A 15,879-nucleotide genomic window follows, 5' to 3' on the forward strand; every position below is an offset into this window, starting at 1 on the left:
TGAATTGTATTCTGATATGCCGTATCCGTGTGATTGCTTTGGGAATGTTCTCTTACTGTTCGCCTACTCTTCTAGAATTTTCTCTTTCGTTCCCAGAAGTTCTTTTAGCTTATCAGTTCTTTTTCTGATCATTCCGAATTGTGGGTGTAGTCAGGGAGCTCAGAGTGAGAGACAGGGTCTGTGTCACCGAGGAAGAGTGAAGAGCACGTCACTTCAGAGATGTCAGTTCACGAGGAGGTAAGCAAGACAGGAAAGAACAGTTGTGTTGTTTTATGATTGCCAGTGCAAACGTCTGCACATGCTTTCTGGACTAATGGCGTAACAGTTGCATCATTGCGTAACGTTACGTTAAATGAGCAAGAATATCTGAATATCAGACTTAAGTTAATGAAAGCTCACCTTCTGTTGCTAAGATCTCTTCATAATAATGAATGGCAGCAAGTACATTCAGGAAAAAAAGCAGTTGAGTTACATTACATTGCCTATTCCGTTACGTGTAACATGTTGGGGTCTAGTTGTTTCACTGCACCTGTAGATACAGTCCTGTGAAGAACACTCCATCAAATCTTTCTCGCTTTTGACATATGTGGACATGTTTGTATCTGAACTTGTGTGTAATAGAACAAAAAGGCGATGGACATTTGACTTTTCTGTTAATTATTTATAAAAAAAACAACAAAAAAACAAGATTTTCTGTTTTTAAGGTAGGTGCTCTACTGGCCTCAATAGATGGTACTGCCACTTATGGCAGAAACAACTTTATGTAGGCATTTCCTCTTACTGTGTACCAGTTTCTGATATCTATGTAGAGAAATTTTGCTCATTCCTCCATGCAGAAGCCTGCCAGCGGTGCAGTGTTTGAGGGATTGGGGGGTTTCTTGCCCATACAGCCCTTTTCAAATCCTTATACAACATTTGGCGGCACGGTGGCGTGGTGGGTAGCGCTGTCGCCTCACAGCAAGGAGGGTCTGGGTTCGATTCCCCGGCCGGGCATCCTCTCTGTGTGGAGTTTGCATGTTCTCCCCGTGTCTGCGTGGGTTTCCTCCGGGTTCTCTGGTTTCCTCCCACAGTTCAAAGACATGCAGTCAGGCCAATTGTGTAAAATGATCAAATTGTAAGTCGCTCTGGATAAGAGCGTCAGCCAAATGCCGTAAATGTAAATTTCAGTGGGATTCAGGTCTGTCCTTTGACTAGGCCATTCCATAGTCCTTTTATGGCTTTTATGCCATTCCTTGGTGGATTTACTTCTATGTTTAGGATCATTATCCTGTTAGATCTTCTTCAGCTTCAACTTTCTTATAGACGTTTTCATATTATCCTCAAGCACTACCTGGTATGGAGGAAAATTCATAATCAGTTCTGTGAGCGCCAGTTGGCCCTGAGGCAGCGAAGCAGTGCCAAACAAACACCTAGTGTAGGGTCTTCAGGTGAGGTCAAGCAACTCTGTCTTTGGCTCTTCTGCCACTAGCACACTGTTCCAGAAGTCCTAGTCCTTGCCTAGATATTCACAGAACAAATTATAGAACAAATTTTGGTCTTGCCCCATGTTCTTTTGAGACAGCAAAGACTTCCTCCTATAACAAACATAGAGAGCTCTCTGAGGCCTGTGTTGTAGACGCCTATGTCTCTGTGACGTTCCAAATAAAAAAAAAGCTTCTAAGCTTTCTCATGCACATTTACATCAACAGTGACAAGAGCTGCCTGGAGACCTTGGCCTGGACAAGTTGGCTCTTCCGAACAGTGGAATGTTTGATTTCCAGGATATAAACCTCTTCCCAGACTCATAGGCTTAGCTGCAACTTTCTTTCCGAAAGCTCCAGAGAGCTCTCTAGATCAAGGCATGATGAGACCACACACTCCGATATCAGAGATCTGTTGCAGTAAGACAAGTTCCTCCAAGATATTTCTAAGCGTGTTGTAATCATTAGCACACGATCGGGTGCACCTGATTTCACTTTGACACATTTGAAGGAGTGTTATATATAGGGGTCAACTTACCTTTCCACAAAAACATGCATTACTGTTTATTTCAATGATAGAATACATGACAAAATTTTATATTTAGGTGTCACTTGTTAAATGATATAATCTTTATCTGTCAGCACTGTTTAAGATTTGATATTTATGGTGTATCTATACCTTCCATGGGGTGTACTTACTTCTACACATGATTTTATATTACTCACCATGGGGACAGAAGCTGTTTTATTAACCAAAAGCATCCTGACATCTCATTGATTTTTTTTTTAATTGCCTCAAATGCTGTCTGGTATATTCTTATAACAAAGGATAACCAAATAGCCTTTATGCCACAATTAGCCTTTCTGTGCACAGTAAAATAAAAAAAAAAAAAGGAAATTTCACTGTTTATAGACTTTTTCTTAGGACCTTTCTCAGGAATAAATTTAAGAAAAAACATACCAAGATATTGGTGAATGAGGCTCATTGCTTTTACTAAAGAACCCTTGAAGAACCCCCAAGCACTACTCAAGCTCATCTCAGAGATATTCAGTGGAGCAGCTCAGTGCAGGGGGCTTCATACCCCTCTACTGGACGCTTGACATTGGGCATGGTTACCTTAGGCTTATGTGCAGGTGCTCCATTTATATGTCGCTTTTCTTCTTCTCAAGGTTCAAGAAAGCTTTACAGTTACAGTTTAAAGAACAGAGGACGGGGGACGAAATGTGAAACTGTGTGTTTTGAGATTCATTTTAAGAAGGAGAAGGAAGAGCAGTCAGACGTCCTAAATGATGATATTCCAAAGTCTGGGAGCCACAGCGCTAAACCACCTGGCTACCCTTAATGAGAAATATTGGTGAATCTGATAGTGTGAGATGGGAGCGACGCCGCTCTTTTATCTTGACACCAAGTCAAGTAACTGGGTCGGTGCATTTTTAAAATCACAGCGTGTTTCTTTAACCTCATATGGTTAATTATCTGGGTCAACAGTCTGCCCTTGGTGAGGACAGTTCCAGGTATGGACACTGATGTCTTCATTTGCAGTAATGTTAGACTCATAACAGAATTTCATGGCCATTTCAGCAATCAGTTTCTTACATGCACTTTGGTTTAGATCGAATTTTTTACACTATGCCACAAATGATTGTTATGGTTAGCCATTGTGATTGCAGCTGCTCATGGATAAATATTTTTTTCCTAGCAATTATCGTTCCTTTAAACATTGTGCCATCTAAATTGTTGATGCTCCAGTTATTACTTTGCCTAAGCATCCATCCATCCATCCATCCATCCATCCATCCATTCATCCATCCATAAGCTATATTTATTCACAGGTAGGCCATGCAATTTTTTTTATTATGGATGACCTACTTGGTTATAATGAACTGAGATAACAGCATTGCTCAGACTCCTTTCCTTCAGCTCCACTGTTCTATTTTGTATTCTTTTGACCTTCTCATTAGTGCAAATCCATAACATCCAACAGGATCAAAGATTCATTTCAGAAAGATTTGGCTTGCCTGTTGAATAACAGTGTGCATTGAAGATGATCTTCAGTATGTCTTCTGGAAAAAAACATGTCCATTAGATGGCGCAGTTAGACCAAGTATTGTAACCTGTGTGTGCTTTACAAAGATGCACCGCTCAGCCTCTAGTGGAAGGTTTGGGAAAGGTCTCGTCTTAGTTATTTTATTTCATTTAACTACCCCAGTTATTAGTTAAACCAAACCAGAGAAATGTCCAGGAAAGCCAGGCAGACAAATCGAACCCATTGGTAAATGTTAGAAATAGGTCAGTTCCGGGCAGTACACAGTAACTGTTATGCAGACTGTAGGCAGGAACTGTAATATCTACAGTGTCATATACAGTGGCTGCAGAAAGTATTTGGGCGTTAGTGCCATGCTTAAAAATGCAAAATGTCATTCCAATACTGTCATTGTCTTTTTGTGTTCTTTCAAACAGTGTCTTGTTTGAGCAATGTCTTTGCTGAGTTAATCAGTGGTTAAATTGCTAAGTGTCCGAATACTTTTGGTGTCCATTGTATAGTATCTATGGCCTTCATTGGCTCCAAAACACTCCAGAAATGCTATTTACATGCAGTACTGTGCAAAAGTCAGAGACCATTCATCATTTAATTAATTTTCAGTCGAAATGGCCATTCAGTACAAGTTACTAATTTTTCTACATCAGGGGAAAAAAGGAGAAAACTTATATTTAATAGAAAATCAGACAAAAGCATCAACAATTAAATACATTTCAAATACATTCCAGTATTTAGTGTGTTCACTCTTTGCCTTTCACTCTTTGCCTTTATTATAGCTTCCAGTCTTTTCGGGAGACTTGCTGTCAGCTTTTCAAAGAAATCTGAAGTTCATTTTTCCAGAGTGCCAGAATTCAGTCTTAGAAGTTTTCTGCTTCATTTGATCCAAGTAATCCCAAACATATTCAGTGACTCTGAGGTCTGGGCTCTGGGGTGGCCAGTCCACTTTGCTGAGAACACCAGCACCTTCTTCTTCTTCGTCTTTTTGATTTGTTATTTCCTTCTAGGTTTGGTAATGACTTCTTCACAGCTGCATGTGCTTTCAGACCGGTAGTAGTCAGTTAGCATCTCATAGTGGAACAATGGACAGAAACTCCTGTGGATCCTCCTGTGGATCTCAAGCAAGAATGGAGATGATTTCCTCCTGTGTCTGAGTGATGAAACACTCCTGTGTAGTAGACTGTCAGATCAAAGCTCCTCAAAAATATTTTTTTCTTCAGTGAATACTTTGTACTTAACGGCCGCATCGATTGGGAATCAAATCATGAAGTGTGGGTCTTGGACTTTTCCACAGCACTGCTTTTATCATTGCAAAACATCAGCACCAGCTTACCTCCGAGTAGAAATAACTGGCATTCACCTTCATATGACCACAGTGGCCTTACATAACTAACCATGCCGTACTCATCACACTTATCAGCCCAGTAAAAAATACTATTCTTTAAGGGTTCTTGGGTGAAATGCCAAGCTTGCCACAGTCGAAGAACCCTTTAAAAAAGACTCCCTATAGAACCATTTACAACACTTTCTCCATCAGTCTGAAGAAGCACTTCACCATGCACTGTTTAAGCATGCAAATGGTTCTTTGAGTGTTCATGGTTCTATATAGGACCATTGTCTTTACTAGGCTACCCTTGAGGAACAGTCTTTTTTTAAAGAGTGTACATTAATAAATAGACAAGATTTAAGTAATGAAAGTTACTTACTTCTGATCAGGAATAATGGGAGTCAGTGGTGTGATACTGTGCAGTTAAATCCTCTGGAATTTGAACGTTTTACTTCAGTACATTCATATGATCACAGTGGACTGATATGACCATGCCTACGGGCAGCGTTTCTCATGAGAGCTCTGAAATGTACTAGTGTCTTTTTTTTTTTTTTTCCACGATTTGGGCCACAGAGGATGACATGCTTATTATCATAATCTGAAAAAAGTGTTTGTGCAGTCTAATGAAGGACAATTCACACATAGTAGATTTGCATTCAAATAGAAATTCTAATATCTACGCAGCATTGTTCTCTAACCACACACAGAGTACTTAAAAATGTTTAATTTGTCTAATTGTACCACGGGATGTTGTAAAGAGCACCCCGCTGTAACACACAGTTGCTGCTACATCCTCTCCAGTGGAAAATCCTCACAGTGAATAATAATAACATGTAGATCATTGTTATCAGAAAGGTCACGATAATGTAGCCCTCTCAAATGAGTTCATTTAATACACGTTTCCACCATTCGGGTTGCCTATTTAAAGTGCTTTACATCAATAATTTACACAGTTTACAGATGAGGACAACATTCATGAGCAACATGGAATAAATAAAAAAAAGTACAATACAGTAATAAATTATCGGACCCTCTAACTTAACCAAGTGCCCTAACATTTCACCAACAGAGAGTATCACAGGAAATGAATTATAATACATAATATATGCATTGCACAAAGCCACCTAATACAAGTATATTGGTCATTTCTAAAACAGATGGTCGTATTTTCAGTGGAACATGTCAAGTGTCTTTAATGGTGTTTTTTTAAAATATAAATTATACAGTACATACAATAAGCCTTTTTTTTAAATTTAATAATAATTACAGTTGGAGAGCTAGCATACTACCATACACGCTTGCTTATCCCAGGTCTATACCTGGACGTTGTTTTTACTGGTGTAGCAATGTCCCTGTCCAGAGCAGTCTTGTTATGAATGAGGACCTGAAGGCATCACGGTGGTAGTAGAGGAGGCTTGAAGGTGCAGGTCCCGGAGCAATGGCGAGGGGTCAGCATTTTGCACGAGAAATGGTGGAGTGCGTCGTGAGCTTCTGGGAAAAAAGTGGATGGATCGCTTAAAACAGACAGCTTATAAATAGAAGCGGTCAGTATGTGTGGGTGTGGATTTGCATATGTGAACGAGAGCAAGATAGAGGTAACAAATAAATGCAACTTTGGGACAAAAGGTGATGCAATAATTCTATCAGCATACACACAAGCACACCACGTTCAGCCAACAACTTTGAAGGCCACAGACAGCGTTACAGGGCAGAGTAAGCAAGATGCTCTACACATATCCCATCTGTTCATCTGAGGCCACACTACAGGCTACTGCTACAGTTGTCCCTACTTTGAAGTGCAGCGTTATTCGAGCACCTCCTTAAACAGCCCGCCTAGGCCTTCATTACTGTTTACCTTTGCTAGAATCATTGATTACCTTTTAACTTCTGTTGAATAGCATAACGAGCCTTTCTTTCATGGTCCAACTCGCTGCACAATGTGTCTGAGCAGGAGAGACAAAGGATGACTCAGATGTGAAAGGCCAATTACCCTACCTCATCTGCTCATCTCCTCCAGATCCACTTATCCAGGTCCGTACAAGTCATCTTCTGACATTCATACATGAACCAAAAAAGCCAACAAATATAGCTCATAACCTAAGATTCATGCTCGCTGTGATCGCTGAGGTAGGACACGTCCCTCACTGTAAAACTAGGCACGTTCAAATGATGTACGTACAAACCCTGTCATGGTATTTCGAAGGGAATTTTAATGTTGTTATTTGAGCTCTGAGGATATTCAACAGATAATCACTGCATTTTCTTCACTGTAACCGAACCGAACTCATCATACTTAGCAACCGAGTAAAGCCCTGGATGACCCGTTTGTATTGCTCTTATTTGTAATATGCAGTAATGAAAACACAACCAGTTTTAGTCCATTTGACAATTACATGTCTTTTTAATATGGCTCGATAAATTTGAACATGGCCAATTATAACTGAAATTTTACACTGAGATGCTCTTGAGTGTCCAGTTTGGTTTCAGTGGGTGGGATTGTTTTTTTTTATTATTATTATTTAAAATATCCCTATAATCAGTCCAAGAAGTGCATTCATCCTGAAGAAATGTATGTACACAACATAGATCATTTGATTCGCTGTTGGACAAACAATATTTATTCAAACTGAGCTGCTTATTATATGGTGAATCATTTCTCTGAAAAAAAAAAACTGATAAAGGACGAACAACTCTTTCATCTCGCTGCTTTGAAAGCTGTGTGTTGTAAACTATGGAGGGAAATGAAGAGCTCACCTCGAACAATCTGCAGCTGCTGGACCATCTCCTCTCGGTAGGACAGCTCCCTTTTCATTTGGTCTTGGAAATTATCTAGAAAGCAACCACAAAACAGCGTTGACCAAACATCACTTTCTGATCCGAGAGAAATCGGAATGCATTTTTAAGCGTGCCCGTTGGTCGAGCATGCGCAGTGTGGATCTGGATCAAAGGCTAGGAGAAATGAGCGACTCTTCATTAATAAGTAAGGTTCGCTGACTGACTGTAAACGGTAGAAATGCCGAAACAAACTACCTTTCAGACTCTGAAACTCTCTCTCCAGCTTCTTTCTGAGCTCCATCTGCTCCACTAACTGCTTCTGCAGCTCTTCTGTGGGAAACAAACGGTTACGTGGGTTTATTGTTTGTTATTTATGTGACATAAATGTTACAGGATGAGTGTAACAGCCTGTTTACCCCCTGCACTCTATCACAGCGCTACTCAGAAACTCAGAAGCGTCGGGTAAAACGAATTCTGCTGGAATGTAGAAATATTGTGACATTTGGAAAAAAATAATATATATTAATATTATTAGCGGGCAGCCCGAGAGTTTAGTGAAAACGTGCTGGACCGTGGAGCTTTTTACTGTCCGCTCTGCTTGAATATTCTCGGCATTTTCTTCGCGGATAATTCTCGAAGACACTTTGAGAAGTGCTGAAATCTCTCATTGCAAGCGGACTTTGTCGGCCTCAGGATGCCAGCCGTAACTCCGCTCAGCGCAGCCTGCGTCCCCTCTAAACGCTGATTCCGCTGCACATTCAGCGTTTAAAACAGGAGCAGCCCGGACACTGACCAAGCTCACTGTAGAGCTTTTAAACACATCAAACAATAGCATAGAAATAAAATAATAATCGCTGCTTTTCATCACAGGCAATACAATTATTATTATTATTATTGTTATTATTGTTATTATTATTATTAATAATATTGTGATTTTATTATTACTTATTATTGTTCTTGTTCTAAGCCTGTTACTGTTATTGTCGTTCCTCTTATTCCTCCTGTTCGTGCGTCAGTGTGGTGTCCTACCCTTCGCCATGTGTTCTATGTCTTTCTCCTTCAGCGCTGATCGGCCTGATTCACTGCGCACCGCCTCCATATCTGAACACAGAGAGAACACACCATGCAGTCTCAGATCAGAGGATGCTCGGCGTCTCTCTCTCTCTCTCTCTCTCTCTCTCTCTCTCTGTGTGTGTGTGTGTGTGTGTGTGTGTGTGTCTCGCACTCAGGACTCATTTCTGCATGCAGGCCTGTTTCATCGCGTACCGTCGCTGCTGTCCCTCAGGCCTGTTTCACCCCCGCTGCCCTGCGTCCTCGGCTCCGTCTCCTCTACTGTAGATGACGGCTCCTCCTCATGCGCCTCTTTCACTGACCACACACACAGAGTGAAATGGGTTTGTTCGGATAGCGGACGTGCTGTTGACTCGTGCATTCATTCTAAACTGGCTCAGTTAAATAGACTAATTACATCACGGTGGAATAAAATAGTTCATTCCCTCATTAACCCCCCCCCCACACCCAGCAGGCGCTCTGCGCTCAGAGTGGACATCAGTTCAGTCCTACCTTTGGCCTCACGTAGCTCGCGCTCATACGAGGTCACTGACCCGAAGCACGCGCCGCTCAGCTGCTGCTCGTCCCTGTCGTGCGCGTACACCTGCAAAAGGAAGCGCAATCATGCTCAGTCTCTGCGCCCCTCGCGAGCCTCTCCAGCCTGCCGAGGCGGGCCGTGCGTAATAACGCCTCAGTGCCAAACCCAAATCTGCATCCCCAGCGTTTACAGCCAATTAGAGACCTACAAATACAGAGCGACAGTCACGAACTCTCAGGACAGAAGTGACGCTATTAGGGCCAATTTGTCAAATGCATAAGCAATTACGGTTCTCCTCACATCCCGCAGCTCTCGAAGATCTATTTCATTACCATTACAATGAGCATCAAACTGAGCAAGCGGCAAGCTTGCTTTGGAATAAGCTGTATAAGACATCTGTACTCTCACTCAACCCATGTGGCCTGGGTCATCAAGAGGCAGTGGACGATTTTAGTTTGCAGCTTGGCTAGTGTATTCTTTCCAAATGCGCAAATGAAACACAGTAAACGTGCGCACTGTTAATTTATATCGCTTATATATCATTTTAGTGAGAGTGTTTGTGTCACAGTGTTCTGTGTCTCACAGTGTACTATAAAATGGCTCAATATAAGACTAAAATAAAGGTTCATAACTACCTTTGGTGCTATAAAGAACCATAAATAACAGGGCTTCCCGTATAAAGACACTTGAAACTTTAAACCTTTAAATTTGAGTCATCATGGTTCAGTACATAACCTGCCTTTACTGCCTTGAGGAACACATGCCTTAAAGTTCTTTTAACTGAGGGTCTTTCAACATACAATGAAAGCATACAATATTCCATCTTGTAAAAAAAAAAAAACGAAAAGAAAGAAGGATGAGTGGAGGAACAGACATGTGAAGCTTCCATGCACTTTTCCCCAGTTTTAAAGGCCGCTCACCTGAAATCGTGCTGAGGCTTTACTGCTTTCCAACAGTGCTTTGCTCTGCTTCTCCACCTCACATGAGCGTGCCTCACTTGAGTCAGTCGTATGTGGGTCACTCATAGTGCCTATGTGGCCAGTTTCTTCTACATGACCCTTCGTTCCATCGTTACGTACTGCTGTCAGACCCGGAGGACTGTGCTGGTCATCTACAGAAAGCTGAAGAGACTCCTCATCTTCTTGAACCTTGTTTGACTCCACGTCCACATCTGGGTCATCCACGCTGTCCACGTCCGGAGACACAGACCGGTAGCTGGAGCTTTCGCTCAGGAAATCAGGCGACAGGTAGCCGGCCCTGGCTCCCGGATATGGGCCGCGGTTGCCGTACAGCTTGGCTATAGTCTCCGCATCCTTGACCACAGGCCGGAACGCTGATACGTAGCTCATTCGCCTCTGGGCAGTTCCCATCCCTTCCACTGACCTGCTGTCATCCCCGGACTTGTCCTCCTCACTGCGGCTGGAGCAGCGCTCGCTGTCAGGCAGGGCATCCTTCGGTGTGTTGGCCCTCCGCTCACTTGGCTCGGGTGGGTCCAGCTCACTCTGCCGGACGCACAGGGGGTCAGAAGGTGGCTTGGGCTGCGGGTGGTGGTAAGGCGGCACAGTGGGCCAGAACACAGGAAACGAAGGGTAAGTGCTGTCTTTTGGGCCAGGCCAGAAGACGGTGGTGGGCAGGCCGGCCTTGCCCTGTTCCTCTGCCAGGACAGCACCATTGTCCTTCTTTTGGCACAGGCCGAAGGCAGGGAAGCCGTATGGGTGTGGAAAAAGAGGTGGCGGGATCTTCTGCAGCATCCCAAACCCCTTACTGGGCACAGGGATGACGGGATAACTGCGGACACCAGCGGCCACTGTCACCCCAGCTCTGTCGTCCTCGCCCGGGCAGCGCAGGGATTTGTGGGGCGCCTCTGGCGGGTCCGCGTGCGTCCGGCTACCAGGCGCGTGCGCTTTGAGGGGCGGGGGCGCGGAATCGGACGCGCCCACTGGGAGAGTCCTCTTGCGACTGCCGCCGTTAAACATGGCCTTGACGTCCTCCCATGCGTGCATGATCTCGTCCGGGCAGTTTTTGTCCGTCAGCTTTAGGTGGCGGCGCCACGAGTTGAAGTTGGCCGCGTCGGGCTGCGTGTACTTGGCGTCGGGCGTGCGGTGCGAGTGGAAGATGAACTTGTTGGGCGAGAAGTACATGCTGCAGAAGGAGCACTTGATGCACTTGGCGCGCGAGCTGTTGTAGCGCGCAGGGATGAAGCTGCCGCGGCTGCCCCACGCGCACTCGTGCGACACGTCGAAGGCGAAGTTCTCGGGCAGCTTGGGCGGGTGGTGCTCGCCCAGGAACGACTTGCACAGGCGCTCGGCCTCGCGCTTCGTGATCATGCCGCAGCGGCGCGACGAGATGGGCATGGCGCCCGCGCGCCGCAGGATCTCCAGCTGGACGGGTGTGCACTGAACGCACGTGATGCCCAGCGCCACGCGCCGGTTGTGGATCTCGTTGTAGCTGTAGCTCTTCAGCAGCGTGTTGGAGATCTGCGCCAGGCACAGGCGCTCCTGGCCGTCGATGACCAGCGAGACGATGGGGATCCCGTACAGGGAGGTTTCGCTCACCTGGTTGGGCTTCAGAGACGTGCACGGCTGTAGCTCTTGCTTGGAGGTTGGAGAACAGGAGGAATCGGTGCCCGCGGACAGCTGGCTCGAGATAGATTCCATTCCTGGAAAAATCTGTGGAAAACACATGACATTTACAGACGCGTGGTACAGAAAACAGAACCGACGATAACTGAGACTTATAATTGCCACTTTATTAGCTCGAGTTATTTATTTTTATTTCTAATTCTAATAAAATCTAATTCAATCATTTTAGAGCAGTTAGATGTTTTTATTTCGGCTTGGTCTGACTTTTTTGTTTTGTTTTGTTTTTGTTTTTAATTTTAATGGGTTCTAATACATCCTCTTTGTTATGTTTATATTTAACGCTTTATTTTGTAACATAAAAGCGAAACAAACACTGTGCACAATTAATTGTCACAGTTATAAAATATAATAAAGCCCATAACAAACAACGAAAATGGAATAATAGCGTTTGCACGTAAAAAAAGGCCACAATAACAGCATTAACGTACAATATAACTAATCATGGTCCAAGCACAAATTTTAAAACTATAAAAAAATATAAATATATATATATATATATAAACATATTTCAATAATGAATTTAGGAGTCTACTACAGGTCTTCCGTGAGGCACTCAAGGCTCGTCAGCAGCTCAGGACCGCTCCTCCAGGCTTCATTACTTCATATGAAAAGAAGTGGTGTGGATGGAGATCTTCCGTTCCGAGATCATCTTCCTAATTGCTCTTAATTAGCCCGGTTTGGCCCTTTCAGATGATGTGGGTTCTTTGCGATGTGAATTCTGCGATCTGCTGAAATCCTGAACTTTCAGCGTCTCCTCGGCTTCGCGGAGAACAGCGGGGAACGACAGAGACAACGATAATAACAACGATAATAACAACGACAATAACAACGACAATAACAACGGTAACGGAGCAGTAATCGCAGCTTTCTGCTGGAAGACGAGCCAGTGGGCAGTGTGTGAGCAGAGAGGCTGACGCGCAGGACAGCAGGAGGAAAATACCCTGAGCTCAGGAAAAGAGCTTAAGAGAGCTGTAAGAGCCCGTAAGCCGATTTCAGTGTTATTATCAAGGTTGAGCTTTACGTCTCGGAGATCTTCGGACAAAAATCCGCTGAAGAATAATTAAGACTTTTGTGGAGGGGCCGCTCCTGTCCAGGCCGGTAAAACACCTGCTCGCTGTCGTCTACCGCGGCGCTTTAATCTTCGCTAAAGCCCCGATTAAACGGGCCAACTTCATCTCTCGCGCTCTGAGTGCCGCGTTAAGGTGAACGAGCGGCTGCTCGGCATCAACCCGCTACACCTGCACCAGAGATCTCACCCGACGGTGAATCGCGGTCGATCGAGTTCGAACGCAGGCAGTTGATGGAACTTCTGCTGTGAAGCCCTTACCTGAGAGAGGAGAGAGCAGCAGCAGTGCGGTTCGGCTGAGGAGATCTCGCCCGCCTCCTCCTGTCTGGGCTCTGACTCTTCTAGCCTGTCCTGTTCTTCTCTGGTCAGTCTTCGGTGCTCCCGCGGCGCGTGAAAGCTCCAGCGCGTTCCGGTGTGTCTACAGCGCGCGGCTGAGCATCCTGAGCTGCTCCAGCGCGGCACGAGCTCTGAAGGCGGGCGGAGAGCGACAGCTCCACTAATGGCCGGGCACTCCCACTTAGCGCGAGCACATTTACATTAACCATCCGCCTCCGGGACCAATGAGACACACACACACACGCGCACACACACACACACACACACACACACAGGCCTGCGGACGTTTAAAGTTCACCACGTGATCTTAAAAAAAAAAAAAAGACGTAAGGGTGCTCGCGCGGTGGAGTGTGTGTGTGTGTGTGTGTGTGTGTGTGTGTGTGTGTGTGTGTGGAGTGTTTGATGGAAGTCTGCGCGTTTACTTTGTTTACACGCGTGATACATAAATCAGAACGGTTATAGTTATGTATGTCAATGAGTAGCCGGCGGTACATTTGATCTATATATTTATATTTATGTGCATTTGCCACAACATAAATAATAGTAATTGTTATATATATTATAATATATAATCATATTATATATAATTATTATATATATGCACACGCCTGTTTATATATCATTTTAAATAGAAAGACAATTTTATGGGTTTTTTTTTGTTCTATAATCTTTATATTTTTTGTATGTATGTATGTATATATATAATGTACAGAGAGAGAGAGGAGAAAAATTAAAGTTTTTTTCATATATATTTATGTATATCATAAAATTAATATTGATACATCAATTAATATTGACATACATAAACAATACACGTTTACATTTAAAGGTATTTTAACATTATAAAAGTAGGGATTTATATATATATATACCCACTTTTATAATATACACGCATATATATATATATATATATATATATATATATATATATATATATATATATATATATATATATATATATGTGTGTGTGTGTGTGTGTGTGTGTGTGTGTGTGTGTGTGTGTGTGTGTGTGTGTGTGTGTGTGTATATATATATATATTATGAAACGGGTTAATTTGTGTCATTTTGAGAGAATTTTCCTGGACCTGTTCTGTTCTCATGCACCAGGTCATCAGACCTGGACTTTAATATCCCTGAATATGAAGTGAAGCCCGCAGACTGTGAAAGTGTGTAAGCGTATCTGAGCGTCTGCTCAGTAAAATATGAGCGGTTTCGGTTCTGCAGCGAGGTGAATAATTCATCAGCGTTTATAGTGCGATCAGTGTCCAGTGTCCCTCTACAGCAGTATCAGTGTCCAGCTCCGCTCTGCTGCACTTTGTCATCTGAAGTTCAGAAGAGCTGTCCGTCAGGGAAAGGGCGGCCAGCAGAACCGGCCAAAGCACAACACATGAACCGAATATAACACAGCCTAATCTAACGGGCTGTCCTGAGTGTTGATCGGTGTCCTCCTCCATCGGAGCCGCCGCTGCTCCACTGCTGCAGCCAAAATGTGAATAAACGTCAAATGAGTCCGATTATAAACATCGCCTGGAGCGCTCGCGTGTCTGTGTTCATTCTCCGCTCGCGAACATTGTTATTGTAATGCTGGTAAACGCTGAGGGTCTCCAGAGGCTCTGGCTCGCAGATGCTGCGGCTCTCAGGCTCCAGCTAAACTTTCAGGAGCTCGAGCGCACGCAGGCATTACCAGAGGATCCCCTTCGACGCGTAAGAGGTTTAGCGCACCAGTTGGAGATTATTTAGGGATCGAGAAAGCCCTGCATCTCAAATGAGCTCGATTAGACCGGCCTAAACGCGCGCGAGAAACGACGAGCTATGGAAACTGAAAAGTTTACTCCGTCGCAGGTGGTTTGGGACGCGGCCTGCTGCAGTATTGATGAAGCTGGGAGCTGTAATTCGAGCCAGCGCGATGCTATTGACTTTCACAGACAAGAGACTTTCTTCTGCGCCAGCAATAATTACCATTTTGGACTGTAATTATTCACTTCTAGTGAATTATTCAAGGCCGAGGTGAATGCCGCATTGTTATCCTTTTTTTACGCGCTCGTCAAGGCGAGATTCGTCGAGAAACTGAGACCACTGTTACTGTAACCGAGCCCCTTAGTTCTCCTACAAATGATCGTTTCGTTCTAAAACAAAGACGCATTCTGCGCGAACAAGGCCGGACAGACGTCCAGAAACCCAGATTATTGCTGGCACTGAAACCATAAAAAACAGTCCGATCTAATCTCAACATTAAAGCTGAATTCAGAGCAGTCAAACAGAGAGGAGCCTCTACTGGGCACCACGAGGACAAATAAAACTGCGGTCTGTCGGGCGAACAGCGCCATCAGACTTCGTTAGAATTCCGCAGATTTTAACAGCGAATATAATGAATATACGCGGCTATTTTGTGAGGCTGAGTGAAGCGCTGTCTCTGTTTTCCTTCGCTCGTACGTCACTGTCATATCTGTTGTCGAGCACTTCTTCTTTTTCCATCTGCTTGTGTTTGAGAATTTGTAAGACTGCATTGATCTTTTATCTTTTGCGTCCTGCATTGATAGTTTTGCGCGGGCTGTGAACAACCCAGGCTGAGGAGGCGACACATCCATTACATAGCCTGCTGAGCTTTGACTGAATGTAGACACTAATGAGGCCCGCCGCGGATGA

The 15,879-nt window shown here is 44.0% G+C and overlaps 1 protein-coding gene across 4 annotated transcripts; it reads right to left on the reverse strand.

Moving 5' to 3' along the window:
- Window positions 1-5,366: 5,366 nt before the first annotated feature.
- On the reverse strand, window positions 5,367-13,425 carry skor1b (SKI family transcriptional corepressor 1b). Of its 4 annotated transcripts, none has more exons than XM_017696674.2 (9): window positions 13,159-13,425; window positions 10,110-11,858; window positions 9,165-9,255; window positions 8,868-8,969; window positions 8,631-8,702; window positions 7,857-7,931; window positions 7,581-7,655; window positions 6,704-6,769; window positions 5,367-6,314 (listed from the first exon to the last, which is right to left on the reverse strand). In XM_017696674.2, the coding sequence occupies exons 2-9, from the start codon at window positions 11,844-11,846 to the stop codon at window positions 6,220-6,222; spliced, it is 2,313 nt and encodes a 770-aa protein (XP_017552163.1). In that variant the 5' UTR covers window positions 11,847-11,858; window positions 13,159-13,425; the 3' UTR covers window positions 5,367-6,219. The 4 variants fall into 4 exon arrangements, with proteins under 4 accessions (XP_017552163.1, XP_017552076.1, XP_017552316.1 ...); XM_017696587.2 differs by having other exon boundaries at window positions 5,367-6,317; XM_017696827.2 differs by lacking the exon at window positions 6,704-6,769.
- Between the last annotated feature and the right edge of the window lie 2,454 nt (window positions 13,426-15,879).

This window comes from Pygocentrus nattereri, chromosome 7 (genome assembly GCF_015220715.1).
Source record: "Pygocentrus nattereri isolate fPygNat1 chromosome 7, fPygNat1.pri, whole genome shotgun sequence".
NCBI lineage: Eukaryota > Metazoa > Chordata > Actinopteri > Characiformes > Serrasalmidae > Pygocentrus > Pygocentrus nattereri.